The 23183-nt window shown below is 44.5% G+C and overlaps 1 protein-coding gene across 9 annotated transcripts in view; it reads right to left on the reverse strand.

Moving 5' to 3' along the window:
* MICU1 (mitochondrial calcium uptake 1) overlaps window positions 1–23183 on the reverse strand; it is an 84436-nt gene that overhangs the window by 15839 nt on the left and 45414 nt on the right. For all 9 annotated transcript variants that reach the window (XM_066191795.1, XM_066191793.1, XM_066191792.1 and 6 more), the window contains 3 exons: window positions 22961–23075; window positions 14245–14327; window positions 9255–9452 (listed from right to left, as the gene is read on the reverse strand). In XM_066191795.1, coding sequence (XP_066047892.1) covers window positions 9255–9452; window positions 14245–14327; window positions 22961–23075 — 396 coding nt within the window. The remainder of the gene's footprint in view (window positions 1–9254; window positions 9453–14244; window positions 14328–22960; window positions 23076–23183) is intronic.

Consider the following 23183-nt stretch of genomic DNA (forward strand, 5'->3'; position numbering starts at 1 on the left):
ATGGCCTCAGAAAAAGGCCAAGTCTGGGTACCACACATTTCTCAGGGGAAGGTTTCTCTTCCCAGCTGACTCTCCTTCCTCCTCAATAAATTTGTCACAATCAATAGTATTAATAGGGGAACAGTCTACCCAAAACTCCAGTGCTAAAATCCTCTCTGACCAGAGAATGGGAGTTTTAAAAACTGCTTAAAAAAGGAGGAGCAGTGTTTTTTGATTGCTGCCACCAGACCCAGCTGGGCCCAAGACAGCAACCCCTGCTCTGCAATTGGGGAGGGGACACCAAAGCCCTCAGAGAGAGCTCAGCATCATCAGACAACCATGAGCGGATGTCAAAACCTCCTGCGGAAAAGCAGGATAAATTATGCCTGGGGATTATGCCCCTCCTTCCTAAGGTGGAATTTTTGGGCCAGACACACACTGGTGGCTTGAGTCTCTTGCTTTGCTGAAGAAGAAAATTGCTAAAATAACCTCCAGGCCACTGCACTTGGCACAGGCACAGACAGCATTTAGGACCCACCAAATCCCATCGGTGCAGGAGAGAAACACCCAGCTGTAACACGAGCCAGCACGATGAAAACACAGCTCAGACTTTCCCTAAAGCAATGCCAAAAGGATATACTTGCTATCCTCTCCCAACACTCATATTAGCTAATATCCAGCTGTATTTTAGCAGGCTCTTAAATTTCTAGGAAGGTTTCCCCTAAAAACCAATCAAACAGATGATGTATTCCCTACAATCTCAAAGCAAGGATGTTAAATTAATAAATGTATGTGTGCCACGATCCTAATTGAGACAGTAAAGAGAAATACATCTTCAAGGACTTTTGGATGGGGAGAGAAGTGTTCAGGGATGATTTTTGAGCTTCTTTCTGCAGGTTAAAAAAACATCCACGGGAGAAATATTGCTAATACGAATTCTATCAGGTTTAGGGGTAGTTGAAAAAGGTGACCAGTCCCCAGAGCTGCTCTGTGCATAATAAGGAATCAAAAGGGTCTGGGAAATAATGATTTGTAGGGTGATATTCTGATTCATAATATATGACCCTTTAAAGTGGTATTTGCTCAAAACTTTATTTGACAGGCTGTAATACATTATTTATCTGCAAACTACTGCAGCACTGGCTCTGTTTACTGTTCTGGAGAAGGAGGCTGCCAGGATCTCTCGTCAAGTTGCATATACAACTATGACAGAAAGAAAAAGAAAGGGGAAAACACAATCTATCACCCTAAATCCCAGCAACCTCATCTGTCCAAAAAAATTTAATGTATTTGTGAGGAAGTTGAAGTGTTTGTACAGGCACCAAATTACTGCCAGAAAAAAGGAAGGCAAAAGTTTCTGAAGGCTTTTTGTTCAGGAAGATTAAAGATTTAAAATACTAATTTTTTTGGGGGGGGTGAAAATTTTGCTGAAAGGTTTCTTCTGTGGACATGGATCTAAAGCACTGGGTTTTGCAAGAAGAAGCTCAGCCTGCTCTGGACGCAGCCTACAAAGAGGCCCCAGGTGTAGTTACTGCATTATTCGGTAAAACCCACTCTAAGACGCAGCTCTAAAGATGTTCAGAGCTGCCAACAGCAGGAGGAATGAAAATGGGAAGGAGGAAATGCCAAACCCAGCCTGGACCACCACTTCTCTTTACCTTAAAAAATAATGAAGAAATGAAAGAAATGGGAGCTATTTTCACATGAGGAAAATCCAATCTCCCAAATGCTCTCTCTGTTTACACTTTCCCCGCTCTGCCTAAGTGAATATGTAGCAGCCAGGTTAAAAATGTCCATCTGTCAGCAGCAGTTCAATCCCAGCAGACCTGATGTTGGAGAGAAGCTTTGGAGATTTCATTGACCTTGGCAAGCCACTGCTGCCTGCAAGGGGGAAAAATTCATTCCCATCACCAGCCACTTGTTCCGCTTTAATGAGCGATTAAAAAAAGGTTATGTAAAGATGGCTGCACCTGAACTTCAGCCCCGTGAATGAAAATATCCTCCTGCAGGCAGGAAGCAGATCTGTGGTTTGAAATTCTGTGCAGTGAGGGAACGACAGGAAGGAAACCTGAAGAAAAGGAATCAGCAATGCTCAGGAAAAAAGGACACGTCTGATAAATTAAAGGGATGGAGAGGGGGAAGAGTTGAGGAATCTCCTCCCACGTCCGCTCTCCAGACCTGGCTCTGTTACTGCCATCCCTGCCCTTGACAATGCTCCTGCTACCATGGAACAGAGCAGATTTTCCATCTTGCATGCTCCTTGAATAACAGCAAAGTTCAGAAGCAGAACAAACTCCCAACCCTCCTGCAGGAAAACACACAGGACAGCGGAGCTGCAAGTACCTGAGTGAAGCCATTACTCTAAAAAATACCAATATCCAAGTCTCCATGGAACTGCTGCACACAGTTTTATTAAGAAATACAGCACCCCCACTGCCTGTTAAGAGTTCACACTATTTTCTGCTTGACCTTGGTGCTCAATTCCCCAAGAAGAATAAGTTTGCAGGAGTTTAATTCAGCCTAGCAGGGAAAAGGGTCTTGCTTCCTCATCCTTCCTGCATCAGCAGAAGCAAAGCCAGGGCTGAAGCACAGCCAGCAACGTGTGGAGGTGCAGAACAGCTCTGAATTCAGAGCCTGAAAGGGGAGAAAGAGCAAGAGGACTGAGGTGTTTGTTCATCCAGCAGGAAGAGGCAGAAGTCAGGTACCTGCTACAAGAACACGTTCACGCAGACATCCCCAACCTCTTGCCCACCAACTTTTGCTGCTCCCTGGCTGTTGGCTAACTTGTTTGTGCACACATAAACAAGAGCATCTCTGCTTAAATAGCTTATATTTCCTAATTCATGGACTCTGATACAAACCCTCCCACATTCCTTTGGCAAGGTAATGAATCCAAATAGCACTCCTGGGGTTTTATTTGCAGGTGTCCCGCACAAGGGAGCTGCACTGCGGGAGCTCGGCACTGGATTTACACACCCTTCATAAACCAGAGGAGCCTGTTGGTACAGAGCAAAGCCTTCCACTGCTGCTAATGATGCAATAAATAGAAATTCCAATAAAATCCTCCACAGCTTCCCCTGCAGAGCCACTGCATCAACCACACTGAAGTCTCCTGGTTCAAATACAAGCAAGGCAGCAGTGGGTGTTTTCTCCCCTGGTGGTTGCCCCATGAAGCATCCATCCCAAACAAGAGGATGTCACAGCTGCTCCTTTGTGTTCCAGCCTGTCCCAGCCATGCTCACAAACAGCTGCCCCACCATGCCAGCCTCACTGCCACACTCCTGGACCACTGGATATTTTGGTGAGCAGTGACAGGACCCAAGGGAAAGGCGCGAAGTTGAGTCAGGAGAAGTTTAGGCTGGATATTGGGAAAAGGTTCTTCCCCCAGAGGGTGGTCAGGCATCGAACAGGCTCCCAGGGAGCCTGCCAGAGCTCCAGGAGTGTTTGGATAATGCTCTCAGGCACAGGGTGGGATTGTTGGGGTGTCCTGGGCAGGGCCAGGAGTTGGACTCCATGATCCTTGTGGGTCCCTTCCAACTCAGGACACGCTGTGATTTTACAACTGACATGCAGTTGCTCAATATGCTCTTATAATCCTGAGCCCCCCCAAACCACCCCACAGACTCTTCCTCTGCCTTTCAGAGTGAGGCACTGGGAGGGTTTGATTTCTCTGGTGCAAATTTCCTCACTTGGAGGAGGGAGGAATCAGTTAGGAACAGCATTTATGGCATCTTCTGACTGAGGCACAAAGACCAGCTCTCGGTAACTCACCCGTGACAGAGAACCCCCCACCCACCAACATTCCCCCTGCTTAATGGAAAAAGGGACTGAAATTCAACCTGCCTTGGATCTCAACTAAACTTTCCCTGGTGCACACTTAGGCATTTCATTACCTGCTCTGCTGTTCCTGATTGATGAAAATGACTTGCCTCAGACTCCTTTATGGTGACTCCTCGTGTTTACTGGGACAGTTATATCTCCCTTCTGTCTTTCCTTTAAGCTGCACATGCCGTGGCCTCATAACTTATCCCTATCCTCAGATTTCTTTTTTTCCATACCAATGCTCCACTCTGAATTCTTCCCAAGGCTTTGGCTGACACTGGACAAGAACTGAGTGCCAGCTTTTCCCCAAACCTAACTGAGATGGTGCAGTCAACCTGAAAGCCTCACGTGACCCTTTCCACTCTCATGCCAAGACAAAAGCAGGCTGCCAGCTCTGAATGCTGTCAAAACCAGGATGAGCTGTCCAAAACACTTCCACTGCCTGCCTAGAAATTCCCACATTATATATGTGTACGCTGGACTGTGCCTCCTTAACTACAGAGTTCCCTGATGTGAAACTATTCACAGTTGTTGGATGATCCCACTTTTAACTGGACATGTCACAAAATTCTGTCACTTGCCACACTCTCATGGCTATCCAACAAAGGCAGGGACACCAGCCTCACTTCTGGTCTCTAAACTCCTACCATGGGAGATGCAGAAGGACTATGTAGGTCTGCAGGGTCTCCCAGCAACTTCCCTCTCCTTGGCACTAAATCCATCATGGCTTTGTCCACCTCTGACTTTAGTAAGTAAGAAGTACTTATGGAGGATACGCCATATCCAGATCTTCTTTTCCTCCAGAGCTGTTTAAAGGTTATTAGTTATCAACATGCCTTTTATCTAGTCAGGGCCTGACAACAGTGACGCAGACACTCATCCTCTGGGATAAACAGAGGACTCATGGGGCACACTTTAGGCATTCTGTATTTAGCCATCAGCCCACCCTCCTCTCCTTCCCCTGCAGCCAGGTCAGGAAAGCACTAACAAAGAACACAAACAACTTTTGTACCTGCCATTAATTGCCCTACTGAAGAGGCAATTCTACTAGTGCTGGTTTGGCTTTTCAGATGTAAGGATCATGCGAAATAAGAGAAAGCAAATCTGGAACTAAAGCAGCACTTCTAGATATACAGAATATAGATACAGAACTAGGTGTTGAACTGACAAAACTATGTAAATACACAAAATTCATTACAGGACTGCTGAAAAGGCAGAATTCATGAGGAAAAAGGGAAAATGTGACTTTCCCCATCATTGTTCCCACAGGGGCTGGGTCAGTGGTGAGGTTGAATTGAGAGGATCAGCAGGTAAAGGACAGCTTTGAGAGAGATGACACAGTTTATCATGACAGAGACTGTTATAAAAGTGACTTAAAATAAAATAAAAATGTCTTGTATAAGTTTGACAGCAAACTGACCTCTAAAAAGTCCAAGTTTTGGGCCCCTCCTTACAAAGCTCAGCCAATCTGACACTGTCAGACTTCATTTTTCAGGCTACTCAAAACAATTTACTTAAGTTACTCATTTTCCCCCCAAATAACTGCAGCAGAAACAAAGATCTGTGACTCATTACTGCAAGCTTTGTTGCCTGTGTTAACAAATCACTGAAAACCTGTATTGCTCTGCCAGCCTAAATAAAAAAACAAGGCAGAATCCCAAAAAATCTTGAGTAAGCTGGTAACAACAGAGCAGTTTTTAATAACTGCTGCAGGATTACTTTGAGACTAACTATTAAAACACTGGGATTCAGAAAGGCACTTACAGATTTAAGTTATTACCCTAAAACCCAACTGAGCAGCATCAGAAATGCCTTCTGAAACCAGAGTATTTGTTAAGACAGGCCTGAGATCCCAAAGGATCTAGGACTTTCTAATGAGGTGTGTGCAGATGGAAGAGCATCCATCACCCTTTCTTCATAAAAACCAAACCAGGCAGTAACTGTATTGGCACTGGCCATGAAAACAGGAATTTCCAGGATAAAGAAGTTACTCCCACATCACCTGTCACAGAACAGACGCAGAAAATAAGGAATTTTCCAGATGACAGCAATGATGTCTTGTACATTTGCCATATTCTTACAGAATCCCATTTTACTTTGCTTGGAAGACCCTTTTCTTGGGAGGGACATTGGGGCATCCTTAACCCTTGGGTAAAAGGAAAAATATGGAGATTAAATCAGTGCTATCAGCAGGTTTTGGGTTGCCTTGCAGGAGTGACAAAGTCATGGAGAACAAAGGGCTTGCACATCTTTTCTACATGCACTTCCAGAATCCTAAAAAAATTTAGACTGGAAGAGCCCACAGGCTGGCTGGGACTCCTTTTGGTCCACCAAGGCCACAGGAATATCTGGGACAGGCACTAACAAGCAGAAATAGCATAAACGATGATGTCAACTCCTATTCTCTTCCAAACTCACAGAGAACTTTCACTCAAAGACCAAAGGAAGAGCCCAACACCACCTGTCCCAAGGGGACATGTGAGAGCTGCAGAGCCTGTCCAGACAAACTTGTCACTCTTTGTCAAGGTAAGCCACAGGAAAAAAAGGACTTCTGGCTGTAGGACCTTACCAGGAGCCCCATTTTCTGGGCTGGTTCCTGTGGCTCAGCCTTAGCTAAGCAGAGCCACCCCATAACCCAAAGAACTGACCACAGCTTTCTCCAAGCACCCAAACCCCAAAAGGTTGAAATAAGACATTAAAAGCTTCTCCTCTACCTCTGGCTCTGGTTACTTTCCTCATCCTTCCCTTCCTGCAACTGAGTTGACTGCTGAGTCTCCATAAAATGATGGATAATACACTTGCATTTAAAAAAAAAAAAAAGCAGAAGAGAAGAATAAAACACAAGGCCACGGTTACTTAAACCTGCTGTCAGCACTTCAGCCATAAGGACTATTGAAATATTCAGGGCTTTGTCTGAGTTAATTCCTCTGTGAGAGTTTCTGTGGAATCTTAGCAAGAAATATGCACGGATATTTTGATAAAAAAAGAAAGAACCAAAATCAGTAAGAGGAAAGATAAAGTGGGTTCAGATGGTCAGAAACTATTGTTCCACCTTCAGTCAGCAGAAAACAGCTCAAGTGTATGAACTGTAGAAATGCTTGGATCTGAGCTGAAGGGAAAACAGCTTTAATAAAAAAGGTCTTTCTTAAAGTAGCTTTCTTTTGGAAGAGACAAAGCCAGCATCCCAGTTTGAGAACAGAGGCCTCGGGTCACTCGGGGTCTACACCAGCCCCAGGAGATTCTCCTGACTTGCATTTCCCCAAGGACTTCCCCAGAGCTCTGAACATGAACAAAAACTGGGTTTCAGATCAACATCCCAGCTTCAGACCATGCTCCAGTTTTACTGAGCCAGCAAAGGATGAGTAGATGAGGGAACAAGAGTTCAGCTGAGCACCACTTCTCACATTTTCCTGATTTACATGGGTCAGAGTAAATCCTTCTCTTCTCAAGAGACATCTCATCTCTGGATTATGGTGCTTTTCAAGTAGCTGAGTTCATTAGGGCACTCCCTGGGAAAGGAACAACATAAACCCACCAGACACCGGTGCGAAAAGCTTCTTAACTGTGAACAAACACATCAAATGTGAAGCAAGGAGGAAAGATGGGAGATCAAGTCAAAAGAGATAAAAGCTGAAGAGGAGAGAAGCCATGTTGCATAATGCTGAGGACAGAAATAGGCCTGTTTTGCCTAAATCAATGAGAGCTATGAACAGGAAAATCAGGGCTCTAGTAGCATGAACTCAGGGAAAAGTTAAGTTTGGCAGAACAGAACCATCAATGTTTGGAAATGAGTATCAGGAATGCCAAGCACAGCCTGGTGCTGTGCTCAAGGGTGCTGGCAGGGAGTGAGTGATGATGCCTTTATGATATTCAGTAACTTACCCAGACATAAATATCTTTTATTGCCCTCAGTTATAAATAACCTGTTAGAAAAGCAACTACTATTAGCCAGGAAGATGCACAATTGACTGAAATAATCAAAAAAATAAATTGTCCCAGCAGAAAAAGAAGAACAAAAGTATCATGAAACTGAAGAAAAAAAAAATCCCCTTTGCTTCTTAATGAGGGAAGTGGGGACCTGTGGAGGGAGAACAGAGTCAGGAATACTTCAGTGCCTGCCCCTGGAGTGAATATGGCAGTGGAAAAACCAGGGCATAGAATAATCTCTGTTACTCTTGCCTTTGCATTCAAGTTAACAGCTGATGTTTCTTCACCTTAAAAAGTATTTTATTCCTTTCAATTTGCAGAGGCACTGAGGAAGTGACACAGTTCACATTGGTTTTGGGCAGCCTATTCCCCCTGCAAAGGCAGGGCCACACCACCTGCTTTAATGGCCTTTAAATAAAGGCAGTGAACTGGGCAATTGCCTTCACAAAAATAAATTAATCAGTCCTTGGATCAGCTTCTTACTCAGATTTGTAAGCTCCAAATAAAAAAGGGAATAAATTCAGTTTTGAATTGCAATGACACTCGATAAGAACTTAATAAAATGCTGATCACACAACCTGAGCATGTGAGCAATAATACACCAGACCAAAGTGACAGAGCTCTGAATACTGTTGTCTTAACAGGCTGGGGGCATCATCTTGTGCTCAAATCCTGACTTCCTATGCAAATAAAAGCTTGGCTTTGCTCAAGCCAGGCTGAACCTTGGAGCCTGATGTAGTGATGGGCACCATTTCCAACTGAGTCAGCTCTTCCTGGGAGCTGGGACCGACCAACAAGTCCCCTGTTGCTGTCCTTGTACTGATTTTATTCCAAAGAACCAAATTTTGAAGGGTGATGCTTAAATTCAGGTCATGTGACTAGGAGCAGGAGGCTGGGAGCCACTCTTTAAACTCGGGATAATGCAAATTAAAAAGGAGACTAAATACAGAAGAGATGGACAACATTTCTTATAAAACATCCAGAATTGAACAACAGAGGTCACATTATAGAGACCCCTTATTTAGGAGAGGATTCAAACCAGCCTTGAACAGTTTCCAGCAGAAACCTTCAGAATAATGAAGCAAACAGAAGAGGTGGGGACAAATGCAGAGACGAAGAGTTTTGGGAATGTTATAAATCCTGGTCCTTTAGGGCCCAGTTCACTGATTAGGACTAAGACCAACTCTCCTCAGCAGGGTAGCAACAGGTCACTCACAACCTCTCGTTTTTCCCTTAAATCATCTCAGTCAGCAGCGCCAATGGACACACACAACCTCCCTGAAGTTGGAGCTGCTGCTCCAACTTCACAAGAGCAGCCACCAACAAATGCTGGAGATGTTTCCTGGGGAGTGCCACAGGCACTGAAATGCTCATCAGAAATTGAAGAGGCTGGATCTGCCAGTCACAGCTGCAGATATTCCTTCTGTACCCTTCCCAGGCTCTTGCTCCTCCTCCAGAAGCCCCACCCTGCAGCACAATCCATGCTGCAGTGCCCTCCCCTGTCCAAAAAAAAACCCACGCCAAACCTCAAGCTTCAGAATGTCGTGCTGCAGCTTGCGCTGGAAGTCCAGGAAGTGGGAGATGGTGAGCTTTCCCTTCAGGTCTGCCCCGAAGAAGTATGTGGTGAGGGCGGAGTTGAAGCCGGTCTTGAGGGTGTTCCCGGTGGTGGAGCGGTCCCGGTGGCGCATGCCCATGCTGGTTTGGGAGCGGATGATGCTCTGCACCTAAAACCCACAGGGAGGATGTCACAATCAAAACAATGCCAGTCAAACGCCAGTATGACACACTCCACGCTCAGCTGTGTCGTCCTCCTTTCTTTTCCTCCTAAAATAATTCGCAGAAGACACAACAATTCAAAAATTTGGCTGAACTTAAGAATCACAGAATGATTCGGGCTGGAAGTGACCTCAAAGACCATCTAGCTCCAAAACCCTTCCATGGGCAGGGGACACTTTCCACTAGACCAGGTTGCTCCAAGCCCCATCCAGCCTGGCCTTGAACATCTCCAAGGATGAGGAGTCCACAACCTCTCTGGCCAACCTAGGCTTTGGTTTTTTCAGTCCACTTTAAAGAAAGAAGAGAATCAAATGCTTAAAATGAGTTTTAGGAAACAATTCAGTCAGTTGGCAGACAAACATTCTAGTGCTGATCCTACCCATGGTCAGCAGGGCAGCTTCTTCCCAGCAAAATCCCAGAAGGTGAGAAAGCTGCAGCAATTGTGGGGAAAAAAAAACCTCTTCAAATGTTTTAGAGCTTCCACTCCTTTACTGCCCATCCTTGTGAGCTCACACCCACCTCAGTCAGCTCACACCACATTTCTTCCCACTCATGCACAAGTCCTGGGGTTCTCAACCCAAGGGCACCCTCTCCTTGCTGCCTGTTGCTCTCTGTCACAGCTGGAAGTTCCTCCATCCCTGGGGCTGTGCCACCCAGCACAAAAGGCTCTTCAAGAGTACTTTCCCACCCCATAAAAGATGCCAAAAGGTTGAGCTTGAAAGATGTGACAGCCTGTTATTTTAAGGGTTCTGTGCAAATTTAAGGGGGCAGCCAAGCCAAATGCAGCCATCTCCTCTCTCCATCCTCAAGTATCTCACTAAACTATCCAAGTCCATCTGGGTGATTACTGCTGGGATATGAGAAGCCAGGCTTATTCTCTGTGTAGTAACTGATCTCTTCCAACAAGGCAGCAAAAGGATCGATATTAAGGGCAACAAGTTTGAAAAAGGAGAGGGAACAAAGCCACCTGACAACCCAGACTTCCCAAAGCTCCAGCAAACACTGCTGCTTTGCCATCAGCCTCTTCCCCCTGCCGACAAAAGTTGGAAGGGAGGAAGAAAAGCAGCTGCCAGGAGCTCCAGCTGTCACAAGGATGCCAGAACCTCGTTATTGTGGTATTGAGTGTGTTCAGTTTTTTCCTAATGAGAGTGAGAGCTGGAACAGCCCCAAAGGGGATGCTCTGGAGGAAAACGCTGTGCTGTTGCTGGTGGGTTCACCTTGCTGGAAACGCTGCATCCCAACTAGAGGCTGCTGGCTGTTCTTCTACTACAAGGAAAAGCAAGTTAAGGAGAAAATCAAGAGGGAGAAAAAAGCACAGAAAAGAGGTTTTTCAGGCTTTTTGGTCACTCTGATGTGAGGAAGGATGTGGGGTTACCTAATTGTGGCCTTCCAGTGCCTGAAGGGAGCCTGCAAGAAACATGGAGAGAGACTGTTTACAACAGTAATGGCTTTACACTGAAAGAGAGGAGCTTTAGACTGGATATCAAGAGAAAATTCTTCTCTGTGTAGGTGGTGAGGCCATGGCAGAGGTTGCCCAGAGAAGCTGTGGCCGCCCCATCCCTGGAGGTGTTCAAGGACAAGCTGGACAGAACCTGGAGCAACCTGGAATAGTGGAAGGTGGCCCTACCCATGGCAGGGGAGTTGGAATGAGATGATCTTTAAAGTCCTTTCCGAACCAAACCATTCAGGAATTCTCTGATTTTTGCACTGTAAATAGCAAATCCTTAGTTTGCTTTGTGCTCCACTGTAAACTGTGAGCTCTGAGTGCCGCATAGTTTGGAGACAAATATTTATAAACTGTCTGAAGCAAGGCAATTTATGGCCAGCTTGGAAAACTGCCCCTGCTTCTGCATGAGTGTTTACCACACTGCAGACTGCTCCACAGAGCAGCTTTTCCTGGGTGTTATTTATATGGAATCCTATGGCTCTCTTTTCCTCTCCCATCTGTAACAAGTGTCAGACAGGTTGAAAATCCACCTGTGGGCACTGGAGCCAAAATGATTTAACCAGTCCCTGTTTTGGGTAATCCTTTTAATACCCAGAAAGGCAGGCACCACTGCAAGGAGCTGCCCTCACCCACAGCTCATCAATCGTGCAAGGATGTGGAGCTCTGAGATGCTCCACTGTTTTTGGTTCATATCTCAGCCTAAGTGTTTGTGATGTTTCATCTTTTGTACCAGATGAGGGAGGAAAAAAAAATTAAAATAGTAAAAGACTCAAAAAGAAATCACCAGTAACACTGCCTGCGAGTTTTCTACTTTTCAGCCAGCCTTTCTTTAAAAACAGAGGAGTAAACTAACAATTTACATGGCAAAGGATGAAAAATTGAAGGCAATGCTAATGTAGGCACCACATTATTCAGGACTAAGCACTAACCACACGCCTCAACTGGATAAAAAAACCTGAAACTCTTCAGCAAGGCCTGAAGAAATTCAGCATTCTTTTTACTAGGTAGTTAAAGCCTCCAACTTAGTCACATATTAGCAAAATTACTGAAGTAATTTTCTTTCCTGATGAGGTTTTCAAGCATCAGTAAGAAGGAGGACCCGCTGTTGACTGCCTCCAAAGACAACGTGTGAGGGAGGAGTAGGAAGTTCATTCCCACGTGCTCCCAGCCAGCAGGGATGGAATGATGCTTCCCTGATGGTCCTTTTCTTCCCCCCTTTTTTCCATCCATTCTCCCCAGAATGATGTTGCTCTTTTAAACTGTTGCATAATCCCCTGAGAGGGCCAGTTCCAGCTCCTCCTGCCAGGTAAGATTTACAGGTATTTCCATATGAGAGTGAAAAAGAGGATTTATCCTATAAACAATTGTTTGTAATGTTATATGCTTGCATAATGAGATATATGTGCCTCCCACTGGAGCTGTGTCTGTTCTTGCAGCAAATCAGAATCTTCACAGATACCTTCCCACTTTCCAGAACAGCTCCCTCACCCTCTGAATCTCAGGCTCTGGAGGATCAGCCTTCACCCCAATACTCTGATCCTAACCAGGAACTTTATTCCTTTCTATACAGGCAGTGACACATGTAACCAGCTTAACAAAAATACCTTCCCCTTCCTAGGGATGCTTATGTGATTTTAATGTATATAAAACTTCCCCTGGCCTACTGGATGATTTGAAATAATTTAATTCAAATTTGTACCCTCATCTTCATAGCGATTAAGAAACATTGATGCTTTAGCAATGTTCCTTTTTCACTTTACATGGCTCCAATAAAAAAGCCAAACATGACACTTGTGTTAGCACCTTGGCATCACAGCAATTTTAGTAGGAGGTTAATCGTTCTCTGCTTTTCTTAAATTCATCTATCTCCATAACTGATTTCATGCTAGAACATCACAACTACCATAAATCACTTTTTGGACTATTGAAGATGATCACATAGCTGCAGTGGAGTGCTATGTCCATGTAGCATTCAGATAGAAGGAAGAACAGCGATTTTTACTGGGGGGAAGGAAGGAACATGAACAAACCCTCAGGTTTACATTTTGAGCTGTCGAGTGGAGTGATATCAGACTGCAGATAAACACACTCCAGTCTCCTCACAGTCCAAAGTGTGCATCAAAAAGCCTGCACGTACCCAGATATATTCCATGGCTCTGGAGCAAGCTCGTGATGATGGCATCGTACACACAGGTAATAATTTAAGGAGGATGACAGCAGAAGATTAGAAAGGGAGGGTAATTCAACAGACCTCCTTTGCCACTGGTTCTTCCCATTTATAGCAAGTGCCCCAAAAGTGACCTTGTAGAGACTCTTCTGCAGTTAATTACTCACTGAGCCAACTGATGAGTAAGAATCTGTCCCTGGATTCTCCTGGGATGTTTTGTTCTCAGGTAGCACTTTGTAAATGCATTTAAACTTCCCTTTATGAATAGCACACATAGGTGATTCAGGATGTGATTTCAGGGTGTTTCTAAGTTCTTAATACCCAATATCTTAAGGCTAGAAATAGGCAAGAAAAATCACGCTCTTCTGCCTGGGGAGGGCAAATCTTTTCCCCACTGACAGCTGGAGCCTTCAATTTATTCTCACTTGGACACAACCATAAATCACAGCTTATAGAAAGAGTTCACCAGTATCAGACATGAAGGCTAAACTCATTAAAACCTGCAGCAAAGCCCCTGTTGATGAAGCCTTGTAAGTAGAGGACTAATGAAAATATGCTATCAATAACATGTTTTTGGATTACACTGCAATAAGTGGATAAATCCTCCTCTGAAGCAGACTTACCTTGGCTATTCTCTGAAGACAAAAGTTAAGGAATTCAGCAGAAGCTGTGAAGGCAGTAGGATCAAAAGCCCACTTTATCAGCAGAGTGAATAAAAGCTGTTTGTCTACCTTGAAGGTGACTTTTTGTAAGGAAATGTTACAGAATCACGGAATGGTTTGGGTTGCAAAGGACCTTAAAGTTCATCCAGTTCCACGCTCTTCCACAAGCAGGGACACCTTCCACTAGACCAGGTTGCTCCAAGACCCACCCAGCCTGGTCTTCAATGCTGGTGACAAAGTCATAGGAAACCTGAGTTTGTACTTCTAGTTGTTCTGGTTGAATGAAAATTTTTCTTTTGAAATATCCAGTTTAAAGAAACAAACAGCAGGCACTGAAGCAACACAACAGAGCACAGAAGGGAAAGGTGCAAACCAGCACTAACCCCAAATATAAAAGGCAGTAACATCACAGAGGAATGCTGTGCTTATGGCTAAGATGCCAGAGCACTGACTGTTCAACTTGCCTGCTCAAATTCTTCCATGTCCACCTCGCCGTCACCATTCAGATCAAACATCTTAAAGGCGATTTCAAAATTCCTCTGGGGAGCTATATGAAAAACCCAACAAAACACAAAAAAACAGTTAACAAAGCTACAAAAGCTCACTAAAAAAAAAGGTAAAAGTTCTGAATGACGTTTTCCAAAAGCAATTTTGTCTAATTCTTTCAATTTTTGTATGGAAATGGGGCTCTTGGGAGCTTCTAGCCATGAGCTTCATGGTGCTCCTTTTACCAAAGGTCTTGACAAGGAGTCGTGAGGAAGAGATATTTCTGGAACATTCGTTCCATTTATAGGTGGAAAAAGCTGGAAAGCAAGATGCTATCAGGTATTTCTAATGACAATTAACAGAAAAGGATGCTGCAGCAAGAGCTCCAGCCTGTTCCATGCAGTCAAATACCAGTTTAGCCAGAGGATGTTCCTCAGGCACTGCACTCTCTGTGTTTCCCATGGGTGAGGAGCAGACCTGGAATCCGGGCAGCTCTCAGCTCTTGCCTCACTGTATAAATTTAAACAAATCATGACCACCCTGTCTCAGTCCAGTCATGACATTGAGATAAAGTGTGGGCTGGAGCTCACGAGCTGAGACGCCACTGTACCTTATTTTTCATTGCATTTAGTCTGTGCTGTCACGGCTTATTTAGTCAGAACTGCAAAAGCATCATTTCCCAGCCAACCACGCTCTTTTCCCTGCATCCCACCACGGAATTTCAGTACATTTCCATTTCAGGCTCTGTAAACCCATCACCGTTGGAAGCTACGATGCAGCGCCACAATTTTTTCCCCAAATTAAGTTAATATATGAGGATTTATCATGCTCTGTTACTTTCAAATACACACCTCCTACCGGATTTGTGGTGTTTGCTGGGATTTCTAGGGAATCCTCGAGGCTATAACTAATGCTAAGGTTGTCATCTTAAATGATCAGTTAAAACTTAGCTCCTTTTTCATTTCCCACCCAAATCTAATGTAGATAACTGGTGAGGTTCATCCCTCTTTAACCTCATCTGTGCAATCAACTTTTAATATTTCCTGTGGATGCTCAACGAGTAATGAATTTTTGCATCCTTCCTGTGGGAAGGCACTTCCCAAGCTGGGGTGGGAGAGAGGAGACAAAGAGGAATCACTCAGACAAAAGGAAGCGAATATGGAAAGAACTGAACTGGATTTTGGATGTTGGCTACAGCTCCAGTTCCAAACTTTTACATGGCGTTTTCTCCTTGCTGTAATAACGATTAACACTTTATCAGGAAAAGATTCACCAGACAAGTTAGTGAGTCCCCTTTTCCCAAACACTTTGTGCCCAAAATAGATGAATAAGGGCATTGAGGCTGATGGCAGGGACAGCCTGTCACTACCTGCTTGATATACACAGCACACGTGGGGTCCTGCTGTTATCATCCCTGCATTTCCAATTTCCCCCTGCCAATTACTCGGGCTTGGAATTCCAGACACCACGTGCAGGAGGAACGTCTCCTGTGACCACAGCCACTGGCCAGCAGCACGTGGTGGGTCACCCCCCCTTCCACCCACAGCCCTGCTGTGTCCCACACAGCTCCTCCCTCCCTCCTGCCTGCTGGGAGGAGGACACCTCCACTAGCTGTCTGTCCTTAACTCAGTGTTAATTGACCTGGGGACAGCCAGGCCCCATAATCTCTCCAATGATACACTGAATTTAAGGGATTAAGCCTCCACTGTATCCATCCAGCATCTCCAGTGATTAATTCCCCATTTTTTTGAAGAGCAACAAGCTTCCAACTACCCCCTTAATATTGCCATAACACCTGCAATTTTATTCACTTTAATTGCAAGTACTGCATGAAAGCCTGGAGGCAATTCCTTCTTATTAGCCCCAAAATCTGGCACTGTGGAAATGATGTTTCCTCTATGAGGAAGAGAAGGAACAGACAAAACTCTCACCGAGTGACAAGGTTCTAGAAAAAGAGCAATCAACACTTATTTCTTACCCCATTTTCTCTACGAGAGTATAACGATATTTATTTGAAAGACTGGGAAATTTGTCACTCCTTCTGAAAAACTGTCACAGGTTAGGTTCCCCCCCCACCCCCAGCTTTTTAAGGAAATATATAATAGCACATCCCATTTGTGCAGACACATGGTGAACAGACTAAAATACTCACTTGTCCCTCACAAGGGCCATTTCTCTCCTTTTCCATCTCCAAACATACATTTCCATGAGCAGTCTATCAAAGCCCCAGAGGAGAACAACACTTCCAAAATTTAAACAAGCAGTTCAGCATCAAAAATCTGCAGGGTCAGTATTTTCTAAAGACAGGGAAGGGTGGCTTTAAATTGGCAAATTCAATTACTTCATTCCTTCAGCTAATAAATGACATGGCTGGTTTCTTCCTTTGATCTACATATCCAGCTCCAATTACCTGTAATGACACTTCAATCCGAACAATGTGACCCTGAGCCAGGGGAACCAGAGGGCGCCCGAGACAATTAGCTCATCCCATTCCTGCTCAGGAAAGAATGTTCATTAGAGATGTACATCCCTGATGTCCAGCACTGGATTTATGGGGCCAGGGTGAGATGATTTCTGCCTCTCCCCTTGGCTGTGATGCTTCTGACCAGGATTTATGTGGGAAGATTGCCCTGACAGCAAACAATCCCACTGTGCCCGCCTTGCCAATTACCTCAGCCTGCACAACCTCCATTTCCCTTCCTCTTCCTGCACTTACATCCCTCAAACTTATAGACCATAAATGCAGCAGACACCAGATTGCCCAGCTTAAGGTAGCCTTTCCCCTCCTCTTTTATTTTGCCCCCCAATTTCACCGTTCCCAACTGCAGCATCTCTAAATTTCCCTGCTTAATTCCCTGCTTTCCTCCTTAATTAAGATGCCTCCAAATCAACCCACTATTCCTCCAGCAGTGGTTTCCAAAGCCATTTAAAGGACTGTTTGGTTTTCATATGGCAAGATGCCTGTCTTGATAAGGGAAAACCACCCCTGGATTCTCCCCAAGTGCTCTGCTGCATTCCCAGCTCTCTTTGATTGTGTGAGCTGTCTCCTCACCATCCTTTTTGACATTATTAAAAATCGAGACTGTTTCATTTTCACTGATTTCCCTTGGCCAACGAGGTAGAAACTGGTCAGGGCAACCAACTGCAGTTTATTTTTTAGCTTTATTTCTATCTTTAGATGTTCAGGAGGATCCTCCAAATCATTAACATGGAAGCATGGAACGGCTTGGGTTGGAAAGGAGCTTAGAAATCACCTATTCCCAATCCCTTCCATTAGGCGAACATGAGTGAAAACATGGTCCTGAAGCCCACACCACTATCAGTGAATTCCTAGCTTGGAGATATATGGAAGATATATGGTTGAAATGATCCTTTAGATCCGTAATTCCACCATGCCAAGTTGCTTTTTCAACTAACCTGGGATTTAGTGCAAAGGGGAATTAACACTGTTCTTGATTCATTTGATTCAAAAATCAAATATTTGAGGACAGAAAGAGAGCAAGTAAAGCAGATGCCAAACACAGGAATGTTGGAGAGATGAGTGTCCTCCACCAGCAAACAAATAACAAGCAGCAGCACTGACTGCTGGAAAAAAACCCACTTGGATCCATCAGGGTAAAGCCCCCGGGAAGCTCTGAGGGATGAGATGGGTTTGATTAGGCATCTTTAAGCCAATTATGCCATTTTAAACTATTTTCAATTATTCAATGGACCAATTTGCAGCACTCAATTGCTCTTTACTGCCCTGTACTCTCAGCAGAAGCAATGCACTCTGAAAGACATTAAAAGCTCGCTGATGAGAAAGGCCACATTTCCTTGGTTTTGTGCTCATTTGGGATCTTCTCTTTCCCAAAACGTAACATTCCACACTTGGAGACACTTCTCAGCAAATCTCTCCCTCTGACCTCCAGCAGAGGAACTGCGTTTTAGGAAAACAAAAGCCTTAACGCATTTTTGGAGAATATCCATCACTTCCTTCTCATGGAGCTGCGAATTTCTTTGCCAAAGCAGGGTGATTTTTTGGTGATGTGACTTAAGAGGAGGAAAAACTTCTGGCTACTCCTTTGAAAACAATGGAATATCTCATCTTTTGGTGGGAATTTATACACAAAGCAGCTCCTGACTCCCAAGGCTTAGTAACTCCCCAAGCAACTCCAGTGTGGGAAGAAAGATCAAAAACTCAGCTGGGAAAAATCAGTCATTTGGAGTTAAATATCCTATGGTTGCTTCTTTTCCATTTATCCCCAAATTAAGAAAAACAGATGTGTAAAGGCCACAGTACCCTGAAAGTGAATCAATCCCCAATTAACACAGTCCTGAAGCAGACAGCTATCCACAGAATACAGATGGCTGAGCCTCAGCTGCAGTAAATATAGGGAAAAAAACCCATTAAACCTAATGTTGCAGATATTTTCCTCTCAAATTATTCCATCATTTCAAAAAGTGAATCCAAATCATACCAAACTGGGCTTTTTTTAAACGTTAATCAACCCAGAAATGTAAGTAACAGGCAGCTAAAAAACTGAGCCCACAGCAGAGACACTGAGCCACAATATCATCAGTTCTAGAGGGAAAATGGGTTATTCTCACAAAGAAGGATCAGAATTGACTCTGAAATAATGCAAGTGCATAATCTCGGGATACCAGGGAGAAATTGTTCCCTGGGAGAGAGGTGAAGCCCTGGCACAGGTTGCCCAGAGGAAGCTATGGCTGCCCCATCCCATCCCACAAATCCAAGGGATGAAGACATGAACAGAACAAGACCAGGTGAAGGCTGACAGAGCCTCCCGTGCCCTAACCTGAGTTTTTAAATCACTTGGGAACATCCCAAACCACCAATTGTGAAAAATCTTTCCCATTTCTGTCCTGTCCTTCCGCATGGCACAAGTGGGATGCCAAACCACAGAGCTCTCCCTCTGCCAGGAAGCAACCAGGCTTGTGTTTGGAAGCTGGGCTATTCCTTGGAAGATGCTGCTCAGATACATCTTGGAAATGCCACTCACCAGTGACTGGGCTGGCAGAAAGGTAGGAAGACATCCCTGCTCCAGATACTGAGGGTGAGATGGACTCATGGAGGGTCCTAAAAGACTGAGGATAAAACTAACATGAACAGGACTACAAACAAAAAATACTCCTATAAACTCAAAGCATTTCTTGTGGAAATGAGCCCCGTGGCACAGGGCACAGCAGGATTAAACCACACTGGTGAGGTAACAGATTTCACTTGTGGCAGGGATGGGGCTGAATACTTTCCTGTCAGCCAGGAATAATTTATTTAGAGCAGTCATGGTCCAAAAGTATCCCAGAGATCCCAGTGTGGGAGAACCAGTCCCTCCATCCCAGGGACACGCACAGAGCTCAATATCTGGCCAGAACATAAGTTCCAGAGTTAGACGGCTTGGAATTTATTTCCTACATACAGGACAGAAAAAAAAAGAACAGGAGTGAATCTATCCCAAGTGACAGTTGCCTGCTCTGATGGGAGAAGGAGCTGCAGGTCTGCTGTGAGAGCCCTGGCAAAAGGCTAATTACTGTGGCTTCAGCCAACGCTATTTAACCCTCCTGCCAGGAGAATTAAATCCAGACACAGCAACAGTCCAACTGTGGAAACACCACCAATTTATTCTTTTAATGCCCAGCTCTCCTCAGTACCTGTTAATGAAGGCAGAATTAGTGCGCCTTGACAAGGGACACCATTTGCTGGGAAACTGCACTCACTGGTGATGGAAAAGCTCTTTTTCTCCTTCCTCCATTTGTTTTGCAAGTCCCAAAGCAAAAACCTCTCAGGTCAGGGAAGCCATGTCTTTGTTTTCCTAAGACATTCGAAAGATTCAGGGGAAATTCCACCAGAACTTGCTCATCTTTCTACCTCTGCCTGAAAACACAGGAGCAGCTGAAGCAAAAGAAACCGTGGAGTTTCCTCAAGGCCCCTCAGCTCTCATTGCCTTTAACAGGAGGCTGACTTTCTGAAGCAGCTAAAAGCTATTTTATTGGTGGTTTTAAAAATAAATTTTCACAGAAACACAGCAACCGACGAGAACAGACAGTGCTGGAGTGAGAAATGGCTCGTAAATAAGATACGGTGACAGACTCATTTTCTGAGCAATGTGCAAACAGCTGCCTGAGAGCAACATGAAATGAAGCCTCCAGCCCTCTCTGCCCTCTCTCCCCCTCTGGCTCCCCGTTTCATAGAACTCAGCTGGAGGGAGCTTCAGGTCAAGCTGTGAAGAGAACTGAAACGGAGAGTTTGGGGAAGCACTCCCAAAGCCCACCCGAGCACAACAACACACAGCCCTCGGGACTTCTTGTTTCCCAAGGTTCTCATTGACCAGTTTGGAGTGCAATGAGCCAAACCAGACCATGATGGATCTCTCCTCATCATTCTCCCTCCTGCCTCCCACCCCCAGACGCAATCTCCCACTCCCCTTGTTGATTATCCTACTTAGTGCTCAATATGCCACCTTCCTTTCCCAACACTTATTTGGTTTTACCTATTTGATGTTATCTACAGCTCCACCTTGTCCAGGTACTTCCTTAATGTTTGGGTTATTTAAGCAACACAAGGAGAAAGCCAATATTGAACTGTCACATTTAAGATTTACTTTCCTCATTCTATTTGTTTCCTAGGGAAAAGAACCCCGAATCAGGAACTACTGGATTCCTGCAAGGCAATTGTCACTATTCAGAGAGTAAACCAGTGGGGTGCAACAGTGAGTTTTCTATTTAGCCACAGGGCAAGGTTTGGTTGAGAGTTTATTTTACAAAAGCAAATGCTTTAAAAATGTAACTCAAACTCTTCCCCTGGGGAATCACTGTTTAATGGGAGCTCCAGACACATTCCTCCATCTTCACTGATCATTTAGCAAACTCCCCAAATGTCTAATAGTCACCTCAAAGTCACGGAATGTTATTTTCCTCCTCCCCCTTTTTTTTTTTTAATTTTCCTTTTTGAAAGCTCCTGGCTTGCCCACCCTTCACATGGCTCCTCAAAGCCATTTCTATCTCCTCATTAATCTAACTCCCCCATAATTGTGGACACGCTCAAAAGCCCAAGATCAAGAAGAAAAAAACCCTGTCCCTCCCTCACAGCCTCCTAAACAAGGCTGGCTGCTCCTCCAACGCAAGGTGGTCCCTTTCTTTTATTCTCACAACAAAGAAGTTAAAGCAAAGCAAGAACAATTTCTCTTACTGCTGCCTGTGGAAGCACATGAAATTAATTTTGCACGCTGTGTACTCGATTAGGGGGTTGTTCACAACCAGCACAACCATAAAAACAAGGGCAAGATTGCTTTGCAAACCACACTCAGTAATGGGATACCAGAGGTTTGAGAGTTCATTGTCATCTGTGGAGGCTCAGATGAAAAGCCCTTGTTACACAAGTGAATACCCGATATTGTTTTGGCACAGCCCAGATGAATGTAAGAAAGGAACAGCAAAGGTCTTAAGAGCCAGTTCTGAGACTCAGTCAAATAAAAAAAAGCAGATTAAAGTAATAAAACAAATTCCCTGGCTTGAAGCAGCTTTATCTCTCTGTTTGTTTTCACAACATGAAGGTCACACACAAGTCTGCCCCAGCCATGTCCATCTGACAACAAACAAGACCTTGAGCATTGCTGCTTCCCAGGAATAGATCCTCAGTAAATGAAGAGTTGCCTCTCATGTCTCCTGTTACAACATGCAAGAACATGGGGGGGAGAATAAAGCACCTGTTGCTGTGACAAAACATCAGTGATTAAGCCAGCTGATTCCCTGAACAGCACTGGGCAGGCAGCAGTGGGCTCTGCAGGTAACTGGGAAGCATCCAGTTTTTTAATTCCACAAATCAGGTCAACATGGAATAGATACTTACAAGATTAGATGGCTAAGTTTTCTCTTTTTAAATCTCAAAATAAAATGCCACAACGTCATTTGGACAGTGGCTCATTCCCCCTTACCCACCATTTCCTAATGGGGCTGAGAAACTGCCATTGACTTTCCTGTTTATGACACAGGACCTTCCAAGCAGTCAGAGAAGCTCTGCAAATGAGGTTTTGAGCTTGACTTCCACGTGAAGAAAGTCTAGAAATGCCATTTGACATTATCAAAGGGTTCAGTTTCACTGGTTCTTGCCAGCAAAGCAAACTTTTCAGTGCTGGCACTCAGAGTGCAGACAACTTTGCTGGAACAGATTAGCAGATCATGGAAATATCACAAATGAAAGTCAAGTGCAGCAGGGTGAAAAGACAGAAGGTATCTAATGATACTCGTTGAAATGTAAACAGCTTAACTTCTCTCCTCATTGGATTACATCACTCACAAACCCGAGCTCACCCAAGTGAAAATACAGCTGGAAAAGGGAGTTTGGAGAGGTGTGAAACCAGTGAAAAGCTGGAGATCTGTGTTCATCCAAATCCAAGAATATCACATGATCATGGCTCAAGAACACGTCTCCATTTACAGATCTGAACAGCAGGTCAAGTGACTCATTAAAAAAAAATTTGTCACATTTCAAAATGAGAAATAAATCTTCAGAAGTCATCGATCTGCTTGTCTTCCTGAAGCACTGGAAGCTCAGGCTAAACCAGATGAAGTAACAGCAATTGCTCGGCTCAAGTTGCAGGCAATCAAGAAGGCCTTTTAGGGAAAGTTACTGCTTGTGAACCCTGAAAACTGAAAAAAAACAGGAGTTGCAGGGAAAATCCCTGCTGCACTTACTGGAAAGGACCGTGGTGAGGAAGATGTAGTCGGAAAAAGAAATGAGGCCGCATTCTCCGAGCGCGTAGAAAATGCTGTCCTCATCGGCAAACTTCTCCCTCTCCTGGGACAACTTCTGGTCATCGCCCGAGCCACACCCCAAAGAGAGCACAGAAAGCACCAGATTAAACAGAGAAATGGAAAGCTTGATTTGTATCCTTAGCACCAACAAGCCATTCCATGG

Source organism: Chamaea fasciata, unplaced genomic scaffold, assembly GCF_029207755.1.
Source record: "Chamaea fasciata isolate MVZ Bird 193981 ecotype frontalis unplaced genomic scaffold, bChaFas1.0.hap1 SCAF_9, whole genome shotgun sequence".
NCBI lineage: Eukaryota > Metazoa > Chordata > Aves > Passeriformes > Sylviidae > Chamaea > Chamaea fasciata.